Source organism: Anolis carolinensis, chromosome 2, assembly GCF_035594765.1.
Source record: "Anolis carolinensis isolate JA03-04 chromosome 2, rAnoCar3.1.pri, whole genome shotgun sequence".
Lineage (NCBI taxonomy): Eukaryota > Metazoa > Chordata > Lepidosauria > Squamata > Dactyloidae > Anolis > Anolis carolinensis.
The window spans coordinates 59,357,719-59,382,851 of record NC_085842.1 but is presented as its reverse complement, the minus strand read 5'-3'; the positions used below and the strand labels follow the sequence as shown (position 1 = coordinate 59,382,851).

Below are 25,133 nucleotides of genomic sequence, written 5' to 3'. Positions count from 1 at the left end.
GAATTGAATATTGGTGGATTGCCTTAAATCAGACTATGTAAACTTTGTGGAGTTGCTAATCTGCCAAGACCACCCCCAAACCTGCAGAGCATTGTGTGCTCTGGGGTGGAAGTCCTTCACCGCCAAGAGTCCTCTTATGTCTCTCTGCGCAAAAGGAATTGTCTGAAATTCATGGTATCACCATGGGCTCTTCATATTTTTCAGTACCTCTGTTGTACAGAGCCCTGACATTTGAGGGAAGATAGTTTACATGATTGCCAGTTTTTTGTATTGGATTTAAAGAATGGTTATGAGAAATATAATAGTAGCTGTTGAAGTGACTGAAAAGAATCTTTGTGCTAATATTTTTTTTATTAAGACAGTCACTCCCAAGTGATGGAAAATGCAAAATATCTGCTACTGAACCCCTACTATTCTGTGGATCTACTTGCCAATAAAAACATGAGAAAGGTAAACAGGATTCTCCCAGCCCCTGTGCCTTGTTGGCAAAGATAGTGGATTATTTAAAAGCATGAAATGTAATATATGTACTGGCTGTTAACTGTGAGAGAGTTTAAATCCTTTGCATTCTGTATGGCTGGTATTACAACAACAACAACAACAACAACTTTATTCTTATATCCTGCCCCATCTCCCCGAAGGGACTTGAGGTGGCTTACATGGGGACCAAACCCAGTAGAATAAAGAATTAAAATATAGCACCATAAAATATAATTGCATTACAATGAATTAAGCACATAAAACATATAAAACATCATAAAAACATAAACTCAACAGCAACTAATAGCCAGTAACCGGGCACAGTGGACATATTCATAGCTGAAAGGGTGGGCCAGGGCATGTGTAATATACTACAATAGAGTGCAACGGCTAGATATTAAGTTGGGGCTAGAAGGGCCAAGTCAAGTTATTGAATCAATTAATCAAAGGCACATTGGGACAACCAAGTTTTCAAGACTTTCCGGTACAAAAGTTTGGCTGAAGAGATAAATATAGATAAATTATTATGAAACAGAGAGAAGGTAAAAAAAATCTTAAAGACACTTGACAGCTGTATATTTTACATTTTCTATGTGGGAACTGCTTTCAATAGCCATTATATGCTGTACTCTTCTAGAGATTAGTTTTATCATGGGCCACAATACCAAATTTAGTGACTTTGAAGACATCCCTGCAATTTAAAGCGTAAAGCAGTCATGTCTATTTTTTAAAACAGGTAATTAGTAAACCAGACAACAGTAAAGATGAAATATTTCTTTGACTGTAAAACACTTTTTGAGAAAATACAACTTCTATTCTCTGCAAAGTGTTTTTTCAGTCTAGGTAGATAAATGCAGAGGGAACATTATGGGATGGGGAGTAAAACGTTTTTACTATGTCTTCAACCAAAAATCTTTTCTGGGTGGAGAACAATTTTTTTACTACATTTGACAGCTCTCTGTCATTTTCTTATCCTGGAGGTGAAGGAAAATAAGACACGTGTCATTTCATTCAGGTCATGTTATTGGGTCAGTATACCAAAACAGAGCAATAAAAATAGAATAGGTTGATCGTACAACAATAAAATGACAATAGTACACAGAACATTAGTACTGAAACCGACATTAAAAACCACCAAAGAGTGCTTCTTGTGCAGATAAAGAAGAGGCTAGCCTGACATTCCACAGAAGGGAGCTCTGGAATCAGGGTACAACTACAGAAAAGGACCCATCTTGATTGTCCACCATCTTAACCTCTCTAGGAGGTGGAACATATAATAGGATATCCTGTGACAGTTACAAATTCTAGGAAGCCTCATATGGTAAGAGATGCGTATTCAGATTATTTGTCCTGACACCATTTAGGGCTTTATTGATAACAATCAACACTTGAACAATGTGGACAAATAATACTTCCTGTTGGTTTTAGAAGCCACTGTTGATCCAAGGCCCCCGAATGTGTTGGGCTGCCATAGTTTTCAAAATGATTACTGAAGTGTTTTATGTGTTTAAAGAAATGCTCAGTAACTGATCAATAATAAACTTAGGAATTGCTTTTTTAAACAAATAAAGACCTTAATATTGATGAAGGCTATTTTGCAACAGAGCTAACTATAACTGATGTACCACACTGCTTGACTGGCAGTGACTATAAGTCACTAGAAGTTTCTTTTTTGAAGATTTGAATTAAAAGTCAGGTTACATTTGTAAAATAACACCCTTTTTTAAAAAGGTGGAGGAGAATACTGTTTTCCTTTGACAAAGTGACATATAATCATTATGTGTTGGCCAAAAAGGATATTATCTGGTCTAATAAAGGAGCTGATGAAAACTACAGTCAATCTTGCACATTCACAGGTTTTAGGGGCACATGTTCCCCACAAAATTTAAAAACCGCAAATAATAAAATTCCTATTTTTAAAAAGACCTGAGGGAACACCTATTTAGAAATATTTATTATTTATTATTCTATTTATTTACTGTATTTCTACCCTGCTGTATCTCACCTAAAAGGGGACTCAGAGTGGCTTCCAGTTTTGGCAATTATTCAGTGCCACATTGAAACATAAAAGCAAACACATACATAACACGTTATGCCTTAGTTACCTCCAGACTGGATTATTGCAATGCGCTCTACGTGGGGCTGCCCTCAAAGACGGCCCAGAAATTGTAACTAGTCCAATGTTCGGCAGCCAGGCTTCTAACTGGAGCAAATTACAGGGTGCGTTCAACGCCACTGTTCAAGGAGCTCCATTGGCTGCCGTTTATTTTCCAAGCCCAATTCAAGGTGCAGGTGATCACCTACAAAGCCCTGAACGGTTTGGGACCCACCTACCTTCGTGACCGCATTTCCCCCTATGAACTTGCACAGTCTCTATGCTCGTCAGGGAAGGCCCTCCTCTCGATCCACCACCTTCGCAATCGCGGTTGGTGGGGACAAGGGAGAGGGCCTTTTCCATCGTGGCCCCCTGGCTCTGGAACTCTCTCCCCAGGGAGATCAGGCAGGCCCCCACTCTCTTCATCTTTCAGAAGAGCCTGAAAACTTGGCTCTTCCAACAGGCCTTTAGTGACTGATCTCCATAGTAACAGATTGACCTGTTGCTTATCCCACTTATTATACCCTATTCCTTTAGCAGGCCATAGTGTATGCCTTCGCCAGCACTTTAACGGGACAATAATTCTGGGATCTACCTCACCTTGATTGAATCTGACACTAATTGCACTTTTTTGGCCCAGTTCTTTTTTAGAGCCGACCCAGGATTTTATCATAGTATATTTACTGTATCTTGACCTATGACTTGTTTTATTGTTGATTGATTGTTTTATTGTTATGTTTTTATATTGTTTGTGACCTGGGCTTGGCCCCATGTAAGCCGCCCCGAGTCCCTTCGGGGAGATGGGGCGGGGTATACAAATAAAATTATTATTATTATTAACTATAAAATCAAATAAAGCATAGAAATATGATTTAAAACATGTTAAAAAGTTGCACCTAATCCTGCAGTCATAGTCCACGCTGCTTTGTTTATATCGGGTTTATATTAGGTTATATGGGGTTTCTATAACAGAATTCTATGGCCATTTCCCAATATATTGTACTGGATTATGTAGAGATTCCTAGAGGTATTCTAATCTAGATCCCCAAGCACATGTATCAAATGCAAGATCCATGGATTAAATCAAGCTTGCTACGTTATTTCATTTGGCCCACGAGGCTTTCAATACTAGGGCAACACCGTTATATTTATACAGTCTTACAATTATAAATTGCCTTTGAAGGCATCCATAAGGCTGATGTGGCCTCATTGGAAATGAATTTTATGCCCCTGCTTTAACACATCCTTATGGTCACCTTCTAGCAAAGATTTATCATGGAGTACCTAGATGCCTAGAGATAACATTTTAATCAAATCTACAAATGTACAGTGGTGAAAAAAAGTATTTAGTCAGATACCAATTGTACAAGTTCTCCCACTTAAAAAGATGAGAGAGGCCTGTAATTGACATCATAAATAGACCTCAACTATGAGACACAACATGAGAAAACACATCCAGAAAATCACATTATCTGGTTTTTCACAAATTTATTTGCAAATTATGGTGGAAAATAAGTATTTGGTCACCTACAAACAAGCAAGATTTCTGGGTCTCACAGACCTGTAACTTCTTCTTTAAGAGGCTCCTCTGTCCTCCACTCATTACCTATAGTAATGGCAACTATTTGAACTTGTTATCAGTATAAAAGACACCTGTCCACAACCTCAAGCAGTCACACTCCAAACTCCACTATGGTGAAGACCAAAGAGCTGTCGGAGACACCAGAAACAAAACTGTAGCCCTGCACCAGACTGGGAAGACTGAATCTGCAATAGGCAAGCAGCTTGGTGAAAAGAAATCAACCGTGGGAGCAATACAGTAGAGTCTCACTTATCCAACATAAACAGGCTGGCAGAATATTGGATAAGCAAAAATGTTGGATAATAAGGAGGGATTAAAGAAAAGCCTGTTAAACATCAAATTACAGAATATGCTGTCATTATATAAATAAAAGTGATTTGGTCATGTTCACATTACTCTCCTGGAGGGTAGCATTTCCCTATTCCCCTTTGGTGCCTCTGGAACTGCAAGGACTCAGCTATGGAGAGATGTGGTATAATAAAGCAGCATTAACTTTGAGTTTCACCCATAGGAGAAAAAAAGCAATGAATAAGAAATAAATTATTATTATTATTATTATTATTATTAATAATAATATACACCTCCCTTCCCTAGTTTCCAATAGACCTCATGGAAAATCGGATAAGTGGAGGTTGGATAAGTGGGACACTACTGTAATTAGAAAATGGAAGAGATACAAGACCGCTGATAATCTCCCTCAATCTGGGGCTCCACGCAAGATCTCACCCCTTGGGGTCAAAATGATCACAAGAACGATGAGCAAAAATCCCAGAACCACACAGGGGGACTTAATGAATGACCTGCAGAGAGCTGGGACCAATGTAACAAAGGCTACCACCAGTAACACACTACGCCACCAGGGAATCAGATCCTGCAGTGCCAGATGTGTCCCCCTGCTTAAGCCGGTACATGTCTGCGGCTGACTGAAGTTTGCTAGAGAGCATTTGGATGATCCAGAAGAGTATTGGGAGAATGTCATATGGTCAGATGAAACTAAAGTAGAACTGTTTGGCAGAAACACAACTCGTTGTGATTGGAGGAGAAAGAATGCTAAGTTGCATCCAAAGAACACAATACCTACTGTGAAGCATGGGGGTGGCAACATCATGCATTGGGGCTGTTTCTCCCCAAAGGGACCAGGGCGACTGATCCATATACATGAAAGAATGAAAGGGGCCATGTATCATGAGATTTTGAGTGCAAACCTTTTTCCATCAGCAAGGGCACTGAAGATGAAACGTGGCTGGATCTTTCAGCATGACAATGATCCCAAGCACACCACCAGGGCAACGAAGGAGTGGCTTCGTAAGAAGCATTTCAAGGTCCTGGAGTGGCCTAGCCAGTCTCCAGATCTCAACCCTATAGGAGGGAGTTGAAGTCAGTGTTGCCCAGCGACAGCCCCAAAACATCACTGCTCTTGAGGAGATCGGCATGGAGGAATGGGCCAACATACCAGCAACAGTGTGTGCCAACCTTGTGAGGACTTACAGAAAACATTTGACCTCTGTCATTGCCAATAAAGGATATAACAAAGTATCGAGATGAACTTTTGTTATGGACCAAATACTTATTTTCCACCATAATTTGCAAATACCCTGTTTCCCCGAAAATAAGACATCCCCAAAAAATAAGACCTAGCAGAGGTTTTGCTGAATTGCTAAATATAAGGCCTCCCCCGAAAGTAAGACCTAGCAAAGTTTTTGTTTGGAAGCATGCCTGGCGCCCGCCAAACAAAACACCAGAGCATGCAGGATTGGTAAATGTAAATGTAAATAATGGTAGTAACAAGAAATTCTTGACAGGAGTCACATTTTGTCTGGTTTGGTTATGTTGGTTTGTGATGACAACTACTGTACAGTATATAATAAATGTTCATTTTTTTGTTCAACAATAAATGTGAATTCTTCTTCATGGAAAAATAAGACATCCCCTGAAAATAAGACCTAGCACATCTTTGGGAGCAAAAAATAATATAAGACACTGTCTTATTTTCGGGGAAACACGGTATATTTGTGAAAAATCAGACAATGTGATTTTCTGGATGTGTTTTCTCATGTTGTCTCTCATAGTTGAGTCTATGATGTCACTTACAGGCCTCGCTCATCTTTTTAAGTGGGAGAATTTGTACAATTGGTATCTGACTAAATACTTTTTTCCCCACTGTAGAGGGCCAATTGTCACCAATTTTGTAGTTTACCATCTTGGAATGACTGGCTGAGTTTGGAGATAATTGCTTTCTACAAACACTACTAAACATGAAACATGAAAAACTTTGAATGACTTTTTAAATTGTGTCATCTTTTTATGTTTCTTCTTCTGCTGCAATTTTATAATTATTTTAAGTGTGAATAAATGAATTAACTTGTGTTGATAAGTTGTTATTCAGCACTATTAAACTGCAGTCTTCTGTTTAAAAAGCCTTTGTTTCAAGAAAGAGCAGTATTAAAGCATTGTAAGATATTTTAAAAATCTCTCGCTAATTTCTGAATGCTGCCATTTCTGATTTCCGATTTGTCTGCTGATTTTATCTTTCTTTAATTTTTACTCTGTATAGAAATGATCAGTTTGTCCTATGTAGAAAAACAAAGTGCATTTTTAGAAAACAGAAGCCTATTTGTTTTTTAATGAAAGGGGTAATCAGTACCACATTCTGGAGTATAAATAACTTTCCCCATTTTTTCTATAGATCACCCTGGTCTGACAAACTCCAATCAAATAGAAAAATTCCAGGAGAAAGCTCAAATGGAATTACAAGATTATGTTCAAAAAACATATCCAGAAGACACCTACAGGTAGCACTGGTTTTTTTTTTACTAAGCAGGTGCACTGTAAAACAAATATATTTACCAACTTATGGTTTTTTTTTTGGTTTTTTTTTAAACGCAACCTACCCAAAGCAGTTCTTAGATTCTGTTTACGTTCTTCTGAATAGAGAATCAAAGCATCACACACAGTGAGACGCAAAAGTAAATGAGTAGATTTGGGCTGATGGTCTGGCTATACACTTTCAGTCAGAATTCAAGCAGCTTGTGATGACATTTGAAGTCCTAAATATCTTCAATATTAGAAGAAGCACTTCTACCTATAATACCTGCCAGAGGGATAAGGTCTGTTTTACCACAGTAGTGGAATGACCTACCTTTGGAAGCCCAGCTGGCTCCAATGTTAACTTTATTTAGGAACCAAGTAAAATTATGGACGTTTCCAAAGCCTTCGTGTCTTTTTGATTTACCCCCAAATGCTTATGCACTTGGTTGTAAACTTAACATGTTTAACTTGTTAACGTGCTTAATTTAATTTTATTCTATTTAAATTATCCTCATCACTTTAAATAACTTTACTCAATTTGTATTCCGTTTTCTGTATGTTAGTCTGTTTATATGTGTAGTGCCATGAGATTTTATTATGTTGGGTGAGTGTGAATGTTTTAAATAAATACATAAAAAGTAAATTCTTCACGTAAAGTGTAAGAATAGTTTTATCTGATAGCTTCAAGATCTATGGCTTTCTAGAATTTTTTGTTATTTTGACTGCGAAGGTTTAATAACAACTAAAAATTACATTTGGATGTTACCATTCTTGATGTGCCTTCTTTATTTGTAAAAACTAATGAAACACATGAAGACATAAGATTTTAGCTCCAAATACAGACATCCCAGTTTTTTTAACAGATTAGGGACCAGATCACTGTTGAAAACTAAAAATCATCAAAATGCAAAAGCTAGGGCTTTTTTAGTTTACATTTTGGCTACTAACATATGTCAACAATACACTATATAGGCAGTCACAAGTTATGTTCTGTAGGTTTGTTCTTGAGTTTGTTTGTAAGTCAGAACAGGTACATTTCTAAGTGTAACACCATATATATATGTATGTATGTGGTGTTACACACACACACTTTGGATAGCATAGGGGAAGGGTTAACATCCCAGTGGTGTTCGTTTTGCAGTTTGTGCCCTTGTTCAGAAGATGTCATCTCACTTTCTGATCCTGTGAGAATTGGATTTTGAAAAAATTGACTTGTTGTGGAAACAAGGCTAGGTGAGAAAGCTTCAGTTGAGACAACTTTCCCCATGATAACTCTTTTAGGACATTTTCCTTCCTAGAGGTAGATTTATCTCACTTCCTGTTGTCCCACCCCTGTTTGTAACTATGAGTTATTTTAAGTCGGATGTATATCACTTACAAATAGGTGTGAGAGTTCAATAATACAGTTGTTAAAGAGGAAAAGCAGTGTGTTGACACAGAATTTAGGATTGTTGTGGAAAATGGTGAAATAGATCAAAACAGCAAACCACACGTCAAATGTTCACCTGGTTTGCTGGTTGTAACATAAAGGGTGGAGCAGATATTTGAGAAGTAGGGAATGCCTATATAGTTTTGAAATAATACACTCATCGTATACCACATTATGTCTGAGTGAGTGTTCAGACTGCCAAACGCAAGAGCTTAAAGATGCATCTACTCAGTAGAATTAATACAGTTTGACACTGCTTTAATTGCCATGGCTCAATACTATGGAATCCTGAAAGTTGTCGTTTTACAGTCTTTAGGCTTCTCTGCCAAAGGATGCTATTGCAACACCAAACTATGAATCCCAGGATTCCATAACATTGAGCTGTGACATTTAAAATGGCATCATACTACATTAATTCTACAGTACATATGCACCCTAAGTCCTTCAATCTTTCTTTTCTGCTTCCAGTGACGTTGTTTGAAAATGTTCCTTAGATCTTTGTCCACTTTTGCTCTCCACTTTTAATCATGGCTGCTGCTATTTCATTAACTCTTTCTCAACAAATCACAATTCTCAATTCTTCATCTCCTTTGAAAAGGTAACCTATGCTGGTAATTTGAGCTGTTCCTTTACATATTTTTTTGTCTTTCTTATTTCAGGTTAGCCCGGATTCTTGTCCGCCTGCCAGCACTTAGACTGATGAGCTCCAGCATTACAGAAGAACTATTTTTTACTGGGCTCATTGGAAATGTTCCAATTGACAGCATCATCCCTTACATCCTGAAAATGGAGACTGCAGAGTATAATGGCCAAATCACAGGATCATCTTCCTAGAGAAAGGACTGGTGAATCTAGACATCTCTGAGTAACCATAATTCACTGTTAATGTGTACAGATATTTTCAACATATTTCATGTTCTTGTTAGTTATTTGTCTATATTCAAAAACACAATAAGGACTTCTGTAAAAACCTTTTCTAGGACTCATTTCTGTCAGAAGAAATATTTAAATGTCTTTTTTGGAAAAGACTACAGTGCTGAACACAACTTTAAGATGCTTTTACTTACACATTGCTGGAGAGCAAAGAAACAAAAGGTTCTATGACACCACAATCTTCATTAAATAGCATTGAATTAGTAACCCCAATTTCAACGGAAGATTTGCAAGTTTATGGTTGGCCTCCTCTCTCAAAAACCATTGCTAAGACTTCCAGTTCAACATTATATACACACACACACACATACAGTACTGTGTTGAAATGTATTTGAAAATTTTTCAATGAATATTGAAATTACTGGGGTTATCTGCACTTTTCAAGTATTTCTAGTTAAATCTATTACATTGACATTGTGCAAGCAGTGCCTTGTTTGTATGAGCAGGGTAAATGAATCGTTGCATTTAAACTACAGATACATGCTTGTGATTAGTACAAACACATGAAGAACTGTGGAAGACAATCATTTATTCTATGGATTTAAAATTGTATGTGTTTATTAGTCATGTGATCCTTCCAAGGATATTTCTATACTATTTTGAAATTAAAGCCAGCTAAATTAATGTAAACATTTACAGTTAACATAAACAAAGCATAATATTTATGGCCCATCTGTCAGCTTAATAGATGGTATAAAACTTAATTCACATTGGTAAACAATATACTAACATTTCATTTTTTATCATGGAAGATTATTCAAATTTTATAAGGTTCCGCAACTGCCTGTACTACAATTTGCTAGTTTGGGGAGTTTTTTTAATGTTGTGCATTCATCACACTTTTAGTAATAGTTGTGTTCTCATTGTTACCTATGTATACACGGTAATTTCAAAGCTCTTTCCTCTAAGTATTAGGAAAAACATCCTGACAGCAAGAGCTCACAGAATAGGCTGCCTTAAAGTATGATGGAGTCTCCTTCTGTGGAGGTTTTTAAACAGGTTTTAGACAATTTTTCTAATGTCTTGCAACCTGTGTGTCATAGCCTGAACCATTGATGCTATTATTCCTATGCAGACATGATACATGGGGAGAGGAGGGGATTGAATGTCTCTGTTGTCCCCTACCCCCCCCCCCCACACACACACACACAGACACACAATTATGTGTGTTTTAGATGGCATTGTCTGTACTGACATTTTCATGCTGTAGTTAAATTTGAAATTGAAAATGTAGCAGTTGCCATCAACTTAGACAGCTTTAAAAGAGGATTAAACAAATCTACTAAAGCTTATCATGGCAGCCAGTTATGTTGAGTATTTATTAAAATCCAGGATTAGAAATGATATGCCTCTGAAATCCAGTTGCTAAAGAATATAAGTGGGAGGGAGCCATTCCGTTCCTGTCCTGTTTATAGGCTCCCTGTTGCCATCTGTTTGGCCATGATTCGGACGGAATGCTGTTGGTCTGATCCAGCATGACTTTTCTTTAGAGAAAACACATATAAATAACAGTCTTCTTAGTTATTTTCATACATTCCAGGATATAAGAGATTTTATTTGTACACCAAAATCATCTCTGTGTAGGAAAATACCATGAATGAAGGGAACAATAAGAGAAGCTTATGAGAATCTAAATGTAATTGAAGGGATAAGAAATATGTCCTCTGTCTTGGCATTTCATCATGTGTTTTTAAGCTGACTGTTTTTGGTTTGTTCTCTAATTTTTAATGTGAAATAGTATGCCTTTTCTTTGTTTCAAACTGGTCACAGGAAATAATTTTATGCAGTCATTTTAAACTGCCGTTAGTTTGAAAGTATATTCCAACAAGTCTTTATTAAACATTCGGGTAGCATCAGAGGTCCTTAAGTTAGATCCAGATACAATTTTGTTTATACCTTCTAAGGCTATTTATTAAGCACACTTACTTGGAATCAAGTTTCTCGGAAAAAAGTAGGACTTAACAAATATACACATAGGCTAAAAGCATCAACATTTAAAACAGATGCACTGTATAGTTTGTATGTTGTATGTTGCTGCGGGCTGTGGCGCAGCTGTTGAGCAGCTGCCTTAAATCACTCTGACCATGAGGTCATGAGTTCGAGGCCAGCCCGTGGCGGGGTGAGCACCCGTCAATTAAAAATAAAAAATAGCCCCTGCTCGTTGCTGACCTAGCAACCCGAAAGATAGTTGCATCTATCAAGTAGGAGATAAGGTACCACTAATAAAAGTGGGGAGGCAAGAATAACTAATTTACGACCTGGTATGAGGAAGTGCCGTCAGTGTGGATGATGAAGCAGCTGCTCCCCCCTGTGGCCAGAATCGAACATCCCCTCAGAAGAACGTTAACTTGCCTCTGCGTGTGTCTCTCAGTCTCTGTTTGATGTGTTTATGGGCATTGAATGTTTGCCCTATGTGTGTTATAATGTGATCCGCCCTGAGTCCCCTTCGGGGTGAGAAGGGCGGAATATAAATACTGTAAATAAATAAATAATAAATAAATCTTAACTGCAATCCCAAGTGAATGTGTAATTATGTAAGGCTGAAGCCTCAGTAAATCACAGTAACACTTGTGTAGCAACTGGCAAGCAATTACATATGATTTCCCCCGAGAGTTCATCACGCTCTGAGAATAGGAGGGTTTTGAATATAGTTTGCTATTAATTCACAAGTCTGTAGGTATAATGTTTCTTCCAAATCAATTCATAACATAGTTATGGGGCTGGGGAATGCCATTGGAGGGGGAAAAACGGACATTTCATAATGTTTGCCCAAGCTCTCAAGCGCAATTAAAATAGTGCTTTAGATCCTGGTCATGTTTGTGTATATGATGTTTATGTGCTAGGATCGAACTTTGTCTAATATATTATGTACAGTGTAATATAAAGTGTGTATGTATGTATATAGAAATATGTACAGTCATGTAATCATAAATATCAAACTTCTATATGTTGAAAATATTATAAATGCATTGCAAATCTTGAGCTTCCTAAATTTTATTTCATGCTCCAAGCTCAGTTCTGATATAATCATATGCATTCCCACTTTCCTCAGGAAAGAGGGAACCTGTTTTTAAACCCAGGATGTATTTGCACTTTGTCTTAAATTCAGAAAGAAACTATTTAATAGTTCTGCATCTCATTTCTAAATCCATAAAAGCCCTGTTGACATGAATGGACATTGTGCAGTGACAGTGTTCAAGGGGATTCAACCTGTGGACCATGAACATTTCTGTATATTCTCAGCACACGTAAGAGGTGCTTTTTCTACTGTTCTGAAAGACGTTGTTTTATACAATACTTTTTTTAGCATGTGAAACTGTATTTCTAATGTCTATAACCCCCTAGAAGTTGAGGCTGTCACACAACAGACTCCGTAGTTTTATAACGACACTGTCTTATCAGTGCAATATGTAGTGTCATAAATATCCATATGAACTAAATCTTATATGATTCTGTTATCATTTCTGGCAGTAAGAAAACTTACTGATAAAACGATTTTGTTTGTTTAAATATCAGTTTTGAATGGACAGTTTTTAAGTACATTGCATATTACTGACCCAAAGGAATTTTATTATACAAATAATGAAGACTTTAGGAGAAATGTTAAGTAATTGTGGAGTAGGGATTGCCAACTTGTTGGACTGCAGTTCCCAATATCCCTTACCATTCTCTCTACTGGCTAAGGCAGTTAGACGTTGCTATTCAACAACATCTAGAACAGTGATTCTCAACCTGTAAGTCCACAGATACTTTGGCTTTCAACTCCCAGAAATCCTAACTTCTGGAAAACTGGCTGGGATTTCTGGGAGTTGTAGACCAAAACACCTGGGGACCCACAGGTTGAGAACCACTGGTTTAGAGTGTTGTTAGTTGTCTATTCCAGTGCTAAAATAAGAAGCTGGTGATGACAGGCAATGTTCTTTTTTTCCCCTTCTGTATTGTTTATATAGTTTTGCCTGTCTTTTTTTCTGTAGAAAAATAATCTTGATTCCAAATGAGATATTTTGATCACCCATGACAATTTTACATATGTGTAATTATCCAGAATGGAATATTTGAAATATTCATAAACATCCTGAGAGAAAACTTACCATACTAATTAGTTTTCTTCAGCTAACCTTTTGTCAAGTAAATGAAGGGCAATATTCTTCTGCAGAATTGTTTCTGAAGACTTCAGCAGTCCTGTTTCTCCCTCTCTGGTGTGTATATGCATAGGCTGTATGTCAGAGCTTCGAGAGTATGCAAAGTCTGTTTGTACACCTCCAGCTTGAACAACATGGAGAGAAAGGGACAGGCAGATTCCCACTTTCCCATAAGGTCTTGACACTTTTTATAAACCTTTCCAGGGAGAAGCAGGTAAACTTACTTTTTGAGTTCAGTGAGGATCACTCTAGATAGCATAGACATTACATCTGATTAGTTGTCAGAAAACAATGTTTTCTGTTTCTTCATGGTAGTCACACCATGATCTTAAATAGTGTATGTTTTGCTGGAAGCAGTCCAAGCTTTTCAAATGTGGGATGTGTGTTTGAACTACATTTTCTAAGATTAGCCTTGGTGAATACAGCAGTGCTGCCAATAAAAATGTGTAGCCTAACAGACATTTCTATAGTCTTATAGAGGTTCCATAAAGAATGTGAAAATGTGGAGCGTATTTCTTTAAAAATGCCCCATTCAGATGTTTGGGAACTCATCGGATATACTGTCCAGTCTCCATAGCATATTTAAAAATATTTTTTGTTTCATCTGTAGATCATATGAAGCATTTTTGCTAATAAAACTCCATTGTTTGGAGGTTCTCCATTGTAAACTTATCATAAAGGTTCTCTTTCAGTGTAATCTATATATGCTTACTCAGAAGTAAGCCTGATTAAATTTAATAGCACTTATTTCCAGGTTGAGTGTGTATATAGGATTACAAGATTAGTATCAGTACCCATTGCTTGTTTTTATATTTAAAAATGAATGTAAAAAGAATTTTCCAATTTTGATAGTTCCTTAATCAGTTAAGAAAAATAACTGTTTTTAAAATCTTTCTGTTTTGAATTTCCAATATTGGAAAGTTGTGTGATACATCGTTTTAGTATAAAATTATCTCCCCCTCCCCATGCTCCCACACTGAAGGTACTAAGCTGGTATCTGATTCTGGTTCCATGAATAATTTAAGCTGTTTTAAGAAACAAATATAATTTTTTGCTTTCTGTTTTGGAGCTTGGTAGGGGTTGAGAAGTTTAAAAAAAATCAAAATGTTAATCTTACAAAAGGACTGGAGGAGCTTGGTGGGTCTATTATTCAAATACTTTCCACGTCCATGAAACTCGTGTGTTGCCAGGTTATGTGTTAACCAACCACTAATTCTAAACATAATGTAATTGTCTTTGTTCGTACTAGTTTTATAAATAAAAAATCCTCTTCATTATTAACCCATTCTATACTATTGTATGTATTTGGAAAATCCCGCCGGCTCAAAGCTCCTATCAAATTAAATATATTTTCCACAAGAGGAATTGTCTGTGATAATTCCATGGGGTATATTTTGTAACCTTGTTCTTTTTATTGTTTATTAAAATATTGTTCGAATATTTCTTTGGATTTTAGGTTCAAAACCTGAAATTGCTGTTGCTCCCACAGTTTGTGAAACCATTTTTTGTAAATGTGAAGGCATTTAAAATAGCATGTTCCTTTTTTATCTGAATTTTATATCTAATCAATGTCTTCAGTCATGAAGAGAAATTGCATTGTTGTGTGTGTATATAAAGTATTGCAGTGCATGCTTATGCATTTCATGAAATGCTGTGTAAATGTGGCATTATATTGTTGTGGCTTAATATTGCTACCTACAGGAGATTTATACTATTAAAATAAATAAAGACTCTTATGATGCCTTTTTCATTATTTTACAACTGGTTTTTGTGTATATGTTTGCTTAATGTAACAGTAAAAGTATTGGGGGCGGGGAGTTGATGTAACAGTAAAACATACTGGTTAACACTGATGTCTCATGCAGTAATCCCACTACTCGCTCTTTGCATTGGCTTTTATCCTGGTGTTCGTTTGGACAGATGAATTTTTTTCTATGACACATTTAAAGGACTTTTGAACCAAAACTATTTGAGTGAAGGGGCTCCTAGAAATTTCATACTTGACAATTACAGTATTCTATCCCTCTTATGACTGTACCCTGTGGGATTCTGGGATTTGTAATCTGATGTAATCTCTGGCAGAGGTTTCTAAAGGCCCCTCTCCCTAAGCAACAAGTCTCAGGATTACATCGGATGGAACCCTGTCAGTTGAAGAGGAATCAAACCCCCAAGCGTTGTGTAGTGTGGAAGTATTCCAGAAGAAGCTCCTTCAGCCTTAACCATTTCTCATTGGAGCGTGATCTTGGAAGCTAAGCAGAGAGCCCAGGGTGGTATTTAGATGGGAGGCCACCACCAAACACTAGGCTGTATTTCATACAGTAGAAAGGAACTGGCAAAACTACCTCTTCATGTTCCTTGCTTAGCATGAAGGAACTCTTCGTGTTCCTTGCTTAACTTCATGTTCCTTGCTTAATTCTAAGGAAGCTCCCCGGGTCCTGGTCCAGTGTTTGGCAGCTGTGATGGACTGGACAAGCTAAAAAGCTGAAACTTAATCCAGACAAGACAGGTCCTCCCGGTCAATCAAGAGGCAGATTGGGGTATAGGGCGGAAACCTGTGCTCGATGGGGTTACATTCCCCCTGAGGACTTAGGTCCACAGTCTGGGGATCCTCCTAAACTCAGCGCTGACACTTGAAGCTCAGGTGTCAGCGGTGGCTGGGAGGGCTTTTTCACAGTTAAAACTTGCACGCCAGCTGCAACCGTATCTCGAAAAGCCTGACTTGGCCATGGTAGTCCATGCCTCAGTTCCACCTAGAATGGATTGTTTGAAGATGGATCAGAAACTGCAATCAGTACAACGGTCAGCAGCCAGACTACTAAAGGGGGCTAGCTACAGGGAGCATGCCATGCCCCTATTAAAGCAGCTCCACTGGCTGCTGACAAGTTTCTGGTCCCAATTCACTTGGTATTTAGTATTATCCATTTTAAATTGCTATTGCTGTGTTTTTATTGAATATTTTATTTAAATTGTGTTGGATTTTACTTTTGTAGGTGTTGTTTATGTTTTGATATTGTGTTGTTGCTAATGTTGATATAGTTGACTTGTATTTTATATGTTATAGCATGAATATGTGCTGTCTTTGAAGCCGCCAGAGTCTCTTTGGGAGATGGCTATTTAAGTTAGCCTTGTTACGTTCATGGAGTCGCAATGAACTGAGATCCGATGAAATTGCCTGTCGATTCAAAGCAATTCAATATTGCAAGGATAATTTGTACAAAGCCATATACCATAGAAATAGTCCCTGAAAGCTCTTAAAGGCCAGGTTTTAGCTTGGCACTGGAATGAGACGAAGGTTGGCACCAATGGGACCTCCAGGGGCAAAGGATGGTGGTATGGCAGGATTGGGGGCCCACTGCTGAGAAGGCCTTCTCCTGTAGTCTTAGTGTTGTCTTCCAAACAAGGAGGGGCCGAGGGGATGCAGCAGTGGGAGCCTGGCTCCATCTCCCCTGAAAGAGCCATGGTTCCCAAACTCTAGTCCTCCAGATGTTTTGGAATTCAACTCCCAGAGGCCTTAGCTGCTTAGGCCAATGATCAGAGATTCTGGGAGCAGAAGGAAATGCTGAAACAAGGCAGGGAAGGGAGGCAGACACCAAAGTGCATCTTGACTGCTCTGCTGTTTGCACAACAGAGGCTGCATTTTCATTGTAGCTCATTGCAATTGGCACCGCTTTAACTGTCTGCTATAGGATCCTAGGAATTGTAGTTTGGCGAAGCAGCAGTACTCTTGGACAGAAAATGGTAAAGACCATGGGAAACAATTCCCATAGGGTTGCTGTGGGTTTTCCAGGCTGTATAGTCATGTTCCAGAAGCATCCTCTCCTGACATTTCACCCACATCTATGGCAGGCATCCTCAGAGGTTGTGAGGTTTGTTGGAAACTAAGCAAGTGGGGTTTATATATCTGTGGAAAGTCCAGGATGAGAGAAAGAACTCTTGTTTGAGGCAAATGGGAATGTTGCAATTGACCACCTTGATTAGCATTGAATAGTCTTGCAGCTTCAAAGCCTGTATGCTTCCTGCCTGGCGGAATCCTTTGCTGGGAGGTGACTAGCAGGGCCTGATTGTTTCTTGTCTGGAATTGCCGTTTCGGAGTGGTGTTATTTATATTCCACCCTTCTCACCCCGAAGGGGACTCAGGGCAGATCACATTACACATATAAGGCAAACATTCAATGCCTTAACATAGAACAAAGACAGAGACAAACGCAGCTGCGAGCTGGCCTCAAACTCATGACCTCTTGGTCAAAGTGATTTGTTGCAGCTGGCTGCAGCTGACTGCTTATCAACCTGCGCCACAGCCCTCCTTTTAGAGTTTTTAAAATACTGGTAGCCAGATTTTGTTCCTTTTCATGGTTTCCTCCTTTCTGTTGAAATTGTCCACATGCTTGTGGATTTCAATGGCTTCTCTGTGACGTCTGACATCATGGTTGTTGGAGTGGTCCAGCATTTCTGTGTTCTCAGATAATATGCTCTGTCCAGGCTGGTTCATCAAGGGATCTGCTATATTATATAAGGTCCCCTGACGTTAAGTCCAGTCATGTCTGACTCTGGGGGTTGGTGCTCATCTCCATTTCTAAGCCGAAGAGCTGGCGTTGTCCGTAAACACCTCCATGGTCATGTGGCCGGCATGACTGCATGGAGCGCCGTTACCTTCCTCGCCGGAGCAGTACCTATTGATCTACTCACATTGGCATGTTTTCGAACTGCTAGGTTGGCAGGAGCTGGAGCTAACAGCAGCCGCTCCCGCCGCTCCCGGAGTTTGAACCTGGGATCTTTCGGTCTCCAACTCAGTGCTTTAATGCACTTCGCCACCGGGGCTCCACTATATTATACAGTAGAGTCTCACTTATCCAACATAAACGGGCCAGCAGAACGTTGGATAGGCGAATATGTTGGATAATGAGTGATTAAGGAAAAGCCTATTAAACATCAAATTAGGTTATGATTTTACAAATTAAGCACCAAAACAACATGTTCTACAACAAATTTGACAGAAAAAGTAGCTCAATACGCAGTAATGTTATGTTGTAATTACTGTATTTACGAATTTAGCACCAAAATATCATGATATATTGAAAACATTGACTACAAAAATGGCTTGGACAATCCAGAACCTTGGATAAGCGAGGCTTGGATAAGTGAAACTCTACTGTACCTGACAATCTATGTCCAGGTTGGTTCATCAATCAATTCCAGACAGGGAACAATCAGGGCCAGCTAACACCTCCCAACAAAGGACTCCTCCTGGCAGGAAGCAGTCAGGCTTTGAAGCTGCAAGGCTTTTCAATGCTAATTGCAACATTGACACTTGCCTCCAACAGACAAGAGTTATTTCTCCCAACCTGGACCTTCCACAGATATATAAACCTCCCTTGCCTAGTTTTCAACATAACTCACAACTTCTGAGAATGCCTGCCAGAGACGTGGGCGAAAGGTCAGGACAGAATACTTCTGGAACATAGACATACAGCCCGGAAGACTCACAGCAACCCAGTGATTCCGTCCAGGAAAGCTTTCGACCATACAAATTCCCATAGGTCTAGAGCTGCGACGGGATTGGCTGTGCGCTGGCGGGGGGCTGGCCGAGGCTGGAGGCGTGGCTGTGAGCGCTCAGAGCTCCTCCCGCCTCGTTACTTTGCCGCCGCCATGCCGATGAAAGGCCGCTTCCCGATCCGGAGGACGCTGCAGTATTTGAGCCAAGGCGATGTCGTCTTCAAGGACACCGTGAAGGTCATGACGGTCAACTACAACATCCACGGCCCGCGCAGCGAAGGAGCCAGGTCAGCGGGTTCCAAAAGATAATGCTTTCTAGAGCAGGTCTGGGCCAACTTGGGCCTTCCCTCCAGGTGTTTTGGACTTCAACTCCCGCCATTCCTCACAGCCTCAGGCCCTTTCCTTTTCCCCCTCAGCCGCTTAAGCGGCTGAGGGGGAAAAGGAAGGGGCCTGAGGCTGTGAGGAATGGCGGGAGTTGAAGTCCAAAACACCTGGAGGGAAGGCCCAAGTTGGCCCAGGCCTAGTCAGCATGTACAGCTTTCATATTCTGCTGCTGCTGTGCTTTGTTTTTGACAACAACATTCAGTAATATTTCCTGTTCTGCAAGCCTGAGTAAACCCCCCACTCCTTTCTCTCTCCTTCTTCTCTCCCCATAGAAAATTCGTGTTTTTCAACATCCCCCAGATTCAGTACAAAAACCCTTGGCTCCAGATTGTGATGTTCAAGAACATGACGCCCTCACCCTTCTTAAGATTCTATTTAGGTAAATACTATATGTCTTGGCTGCTGGGAGACGCAATATCAAGAAAATGATTAAGGGTCCGGAGAACAAGCCCTATGAGGAGCTATTAAAGAGCTGGGCATGTTTAGCCTGCAGAAGAGAAGGCTAAGAGGAGACATGATAGCCATGTACAAATATGTGAGGGGAAATCATAGGGAGGAGGGAGCAAGCTTGTTTTCTGCTGCCCTGCAGACTAGGACACGGAACAATGGCTTCAAACTACAGGAAAGGAGATTCCACCTGAACATCAGGAAGAACTTCCTCACTGTGAGGGCTGTTCAACAGTGGAACTCTCTTCCCTGGGCTGTGGTGGAGGCTCCTTCTTTGTAGGCTTTTAAGCAGAGGCTGGATGGCCATCTGTCAGGGGGTGCTTTGAATGTGATTTCCTGCTTCTTAGCAGGGGGTTGGACTGGATGGCCCATGAGGTCTCTTCCAACTCTACTATTCTATAATTCTATGAAATGCAACCACTTTCCATTTGTTGTTGTTGGTAAAACTCTGCAGAAGATGAGCAGTTCTGTTTCTCATGTCATCCAAGTCAAGGCAGATAGTAACCCAGTGTCTGAACTGAGCCATGTGTCCAGTTCAGACATTGGGTCCAAATACAGTAGAGTCTCACTTATCCAACGTTCTGGATTATCCAAGGCAGTCTGCCTCCCGCCCGGATCCACAGCTCTCTCTAGGCAGCAAAGACTGAATATTTTACTAATTTAATTTTTGACAATGTTGTTACTGTAAGTTCATTTTATGCAATTCTGTCTGCATAAAATGGGCTGTGGCGCAGGCTGGAGAGCAGCTGCAATGAATCACTCTGACCAGGAGGTCATGAGTTCGAGGCCTGCTCGGAGCCTATGTTTGTTTGTCTTTGTTCTATGTTAAAAGGCATGTTTGCCTATATGTGTAATCTGATCCGCCCTGAGTCCCCTTCGGGGTGAGAAGGGCGGAATATAAATGCTGTAAATAAATAAATAAATAAACTATTTGTAGTCAATTAATTAGTAGTCAATGTTTTCAATGCATTGCGAAGTTTTGGCACTAAATTAGTAAATACAGTAATTACAGTAGAGTCTCACTTATCCAACATAAACGGGCCGGCAGAATGTTGGATAAGCGAATATGTTGGATAATAAGGAGGGATTAAGGAAAAGCCTATTAAACATCAAATTAGGTTATGATTTTACAAATTAAGCACCAAAACATCATGTTATACAAGAAATTTGACAGAAAAAGTAGTTCAGTACGCAGTAATTCTATGTAGTAATTACTGTATTTACGAATTTAGCACCAAAATATCACGATGTATTGCAAACATTGACTACAAACATGCGTTGGATAATCCAGAACGTTGGATAAGCGAGTGTTGGATAAGTGAGACTCTGCTGTACTACATAACGTCACTGTGTATTGAACTGTTTTTTCTGTCGATGTGTTGTAAAACATGGTGCTTAATTTGTAAAATCATAACGTAATTTGATGTTTAATAGGCCTTTCCTTAATCCCTCCTTATTATCCAATATTTTCGCTTATCCAACATTCTCCTGGCCCATTTACGTTGGATAAGTGAGACTCTACTGTATGAGCTTTGCGCCTGGGCCCAAATATAAACTCGTGCTCACCTTTTAGAGTGCCAATGGCCATCTGAAGAAGAGTTTCTTCCCCTTCCCCGTTTCTTACAAGTCTGCTGGGAAAGGTCTTCTCTAATTACACAAGCCAACAAAATCAAACTTTTTTGCAATCATTAGAAATAATAATAAACTTTATTTATATTCCGCTGTATCTCCCCGAGGGGACTCAGAGCAGATTACAGAATACATACAAGGCAAACATTCAATGCCATCACAATTAACAACAAAGTCAGACAATAGACGGAGGCAAGGCTTCCCACTTTTTCATCTCTGACATCCAGAAGCAGTGCTCAACTCGACCACGGGGAGGTGCTGTTGTTCCATTTTCCACGCCAAGGAGGCTTATGTCCATGGATGCCTTCCTGATCAAATTAGCTGGCATGTTTTTCAGGGGTGCCTTTTACCTCCCCACCAAAGTGGTACCTATTTATCTACATTGCTGTTTTCGAACTGCTAGGTATGCAGAAGCTAGGGCTGATGGCAGGAGCTCACCCCGCCCACAGCTTGAACTGCCAACCTTCTGGTCGACAAGATTTTCAGTGGCTGGTCACTACTGGCTGCAGTGCTAGCCGTGGCCCCTTGAGAAAAGAGAATAGCATAGTTTAAATTAATTTTTATGCTGACTTTAAATATGTCTTTATTTTTTTCCATCACGTCTTTTTAAAATATGATGAATGGTACATTACAGTGGACTACTGTAAAGTCTGTACATTTTGCATCATATTCATGTAACACGTCTTGTTTACTTTTAGATCATTCGTATAGTTTTTTCTGCTGAATTCAGATCTGTGTTTATTTTTTTGCAACTAGGCTAATTGGATAATTAATGCATTTATGCAATGATATCAATAGAATCTAATTGATATCAGTGCGTAAATGCATTATTTGATTACCCTCATCACAAAAACTACACGATAGAGAAAAAATAAACACAGCTCTGAATTCAGTGCAAAAAACTCTGTACGAATGACCTAAACTTATATCTGATGAAAAATACTTGTTGGCTTGTGTTATCTTGGAGAAATTGAGCCCTTCAAGAAGCTTTTGGCTACAAGTCCCAGAAGCTTTAGTTAGCGTAGCCAGGTGCTAGGAAGGCTGAGAACTGACATTTAGGTTGCCGGGAAATCTTGCTTATTAGAAGGCTCATAGGTGTCACTTATTATAAAGGATCTGAGGGTTAGAAAGTCCTTACCTTTAAATACGTTGAACAAGATGCCTGAAAATCCAGTGTTTTTAAGTTGTGGGCCCTTCATCAAAGAAGATACATTGGCATCGTAAAATTGACGAATGTGGACAATGTTAATTTTAAAGATACCTACAGGGCTAAGTTAACTTAAACCTATGCTTTCCTTCAGGGCTTAGGTAGAACACAAACATGTCAGTAGCTACTTCCTGATGAAAATGAACAAAATCTGGCAACCAGTATTTAAAAAAACTATAAAATCAGGACAATAAACGAAGAACAATTCTAAAAATGGGAATTCCAGACAAGAAACAATCAGGGCATCTAATACCTCCTAACAAAGGATGCCCCCAGGCAGGACGCAGCCAGGCTTTGAAGGTACAAGGCTAATGCTAATCAAGCTGGCTAATTGCAACATTAACACTTGCCTCAAACAGACAAGAGTTCTTTTTCCCACTGCAGACATTCCACAGAAATATATATAGACCTCACTTGCCTAGTTTCCAACAGACCTCATTACCTCTGAGGATGCCTACCATAGATGTGGCTGAAACGTCAGAAGAGAATGATTTTGGAACATGGCCATACAGCCCAGAAAATTCCCAACAACCCAGTACTTTCTGATTGTCACCATTTCATGTCATGAATTTTGAAAACTTGGCAACGTTAACTGCAATCCTACATCTGGAGGATAATGGTTTGCCAGTCATTCTTTTCAGCTATCATAGCAAATAAATTCCTATGATGCCTTATTGGCATGGCCTCTTTAGAAATTTTATAACTAACTACCCATTTACTAATTTAATAATATGATCCTTTTTGCTGGTGTGATCCAAGCTGTGTTGGCTCCATAGGTTAAATGGAAAATCAGTGAAGCGATTTCACAAGTTGTGATCCTGAGCAAGGTGGATCCAGATAATTCATTGCAGTCTTGAACATGTTTATAGTATGTAATCGGGCTTCCTGAGCAGGACAGACGCATGCCATAGGAGTGATTTCTGCAACGAATCTGCATGCATGCTCTTTGTAACACTCCTTCATCGACAGATTCTGGGGAGCAAGTCCTGGTTGATGTAGAAGAGAAGACTAACACAGAGATAACTCAACATATTAAGAAAATTCTTGGTAAAAGCGAGTAAGTAGAAATGCGAGATTCTTGTTTTATGCTGAAGAATATCCAAAGAACTAGAGTGGGGTGCATCTAATGCATGTCTTTACATATATGCTGTTACCAGTTTTAATTCTAACCTTTGGAACAAGCTTTCCAATAAAATTGCATTAGGAGCTTAGATATCTTCCTCATCCTGACTTTCCACTTATGATACATCTTGATGACCTGGGACTAAAAAAAGAAATAGAACCAGCACTATTCATATTTACAGATATTTAATATTTATAAAGATATGTTTCCTTATGTGTCTCCTGAAGGTCTTTCAGATTCCCAGTGAGTTTCTAAACTCACATCAATAGCACCATGTACTTTTTTCAAAAACTGGGACATGCAAAACACTCAGTAGCGTTCAGATCTTGGGGAACCTACAGAGGGAAGGAGCTGTCATAACAAGCAAATGAGAGTCACAAAGTTTTTAGGAAATAGCCTGATGTCACTGGAAAAATAGTGTGTTAGACTTGAAATAACCACCACATGAACTGCCATGGCTCAATGCTATGGAATACTGGGAGTTGCAATTTGGTGAAGCACCAGCACTCTTTGCCAAGAAGACTAAAGACCCAGTAAAACTACAACTCACATGGTTCCATAGCCTTGAGGCATGGCAGTCAAGCTGAAATAATTCTACCGTGTAGATGCACCTGTCCTGGCGCATTGTGGGAATTCTTGTGCATTAGGTCCATTTCTTTCTTTCACATCTAGTTCTTGATGCCTTTCTCACAGTTAACTTGTTTTTCTTGGATAGGAAAACACTCCAGACAGAAGCACAAGAAAAAATGAAGCTTCGGCATCCCGCAACATTTGGCCCCAGAAAATACCACTTGCGGGAATGTATGTGTGAGATTGAAGGCCAAATTCCCTGCCCTGGTAGAGTGCCATTGCCAAAGGAGATGACTGGCAAGTACAAAGCAGCCATGAAAGACTCCGACCCATCCTAAACCAATGTCTTTGCCTACATCTAGGATGAAAACAGCAGAATAATCTGTCATCCTTTGGATCCAGATGGAAGTATAATATTCTCTAAGAGAACATTAAAATGACTGCAAAATAGCTGGATTTTAATACAAGCAGAAGGGTTTTTAATAATAATAAACTCATGGGCTTGTTCTTGTCATGGCTTGGACATTTTGTATGGCATCTGTTCTTAAACCGAAGGAGAAAACTTTAGCTGATATTTTTGATCAGTGTTGTATAATGATTTGAGACTAGAGTTTGAATCCTTGCTCATGGGCAAGTCACATTCTCTCAGGGTGCATATACACTGTACGATTAATGCAGGTTGACACCACTTGAACTGCCATGGCTGTGATACGGAATCGTGGGGGTTGTAGTTTACCAAAGTCTGGCTTCCTCTGCCAGAGTGCTGGTGCCTCTCCATACTGCAATGCCTAGGATTCTATAGCATTGAGCC

General features: G+C 39.3%; 2 protein-coding genes across 9 annotated transcripts in view; both read left to right on the top strand.

Annotated features, from left to right (window-relative positions):
* Nucleotides 1-15,205, top strand: part of nr2c2 (nuclear receptor subfamily 2 group C member 2) — a 64,755-nt gene extending 49,550 nt beyond the window's left edge. For 7 of the 8 annotated variants that reach the window (XM_008105317.3, XM_008105316.3, XM_003217743.4 and 4 more), the window contains 2 exons: nucleotides 6,844-6,949; nucleotides 9,054-15,205. In XM_008105317.3, coding sequence (XP_008103524.1) covers nucleotides 6,844-6,949; nucleotides 9,054-9,228 — 281 coding nt within the window. In that variant the 3' untranslated portion in view covers nucleotides 9,229-15,205. The other variant, XM_062969782.1, reaches the window with a different exon arrangement.
* A 3,870-nt stretch (nucleotides 15,206-19,075) lies between these two features.
* mrps25 (mitochondrial ribosomal protein S25) lies at nucleotides 19,076-24,845 on the top strand. The gene is made up of 4 exons (XM_062969776.1): nucleotides 19,076-19,249; nucleotides 19,619-19,725; nucleotides 23,599-23,686; nucleotides 24,468-24,845. Exons 1-4 carry the CDS (start codon nucleotides 19,116-19,118, stop codon nucleotides 24,658-24,660), a joined length of 522 nt encoding a protein of 173 aa, XP_062825846.1. The 5' UTR covers nucleotides 19,076-19,115; the 3' UTR covers nucleotides 24,661-24,845.
* Nucleotides 24,846-25,133: the final 288 nt, after the last annotated feature.

Bases quoted from the DNA above. Each gene is read 5' to 3' on its own strand.
- mrps25 (XM_062969776.1), top strand. From the start codon at position 19,116: ATGCCGATGAAAGGCCGCTTCCCGATCCGGAGGACGCTGCAGTATTTG. The intron at 19,250-19,618 runs GTCAGCGGGTTC...CTCTCCCCATAG, and splicing joins CCGCGCAGCGAAGGAGCCAG to AAAATTCGTGTTTTTCAACA. The intron at 23,687-24,467 runs GTAAGTAGAAAT...TTTCTTGGATAG, and splicing joins AAAATTCTTGGTAAAAGCGA to GAAAACACTCCAGACAGAAG.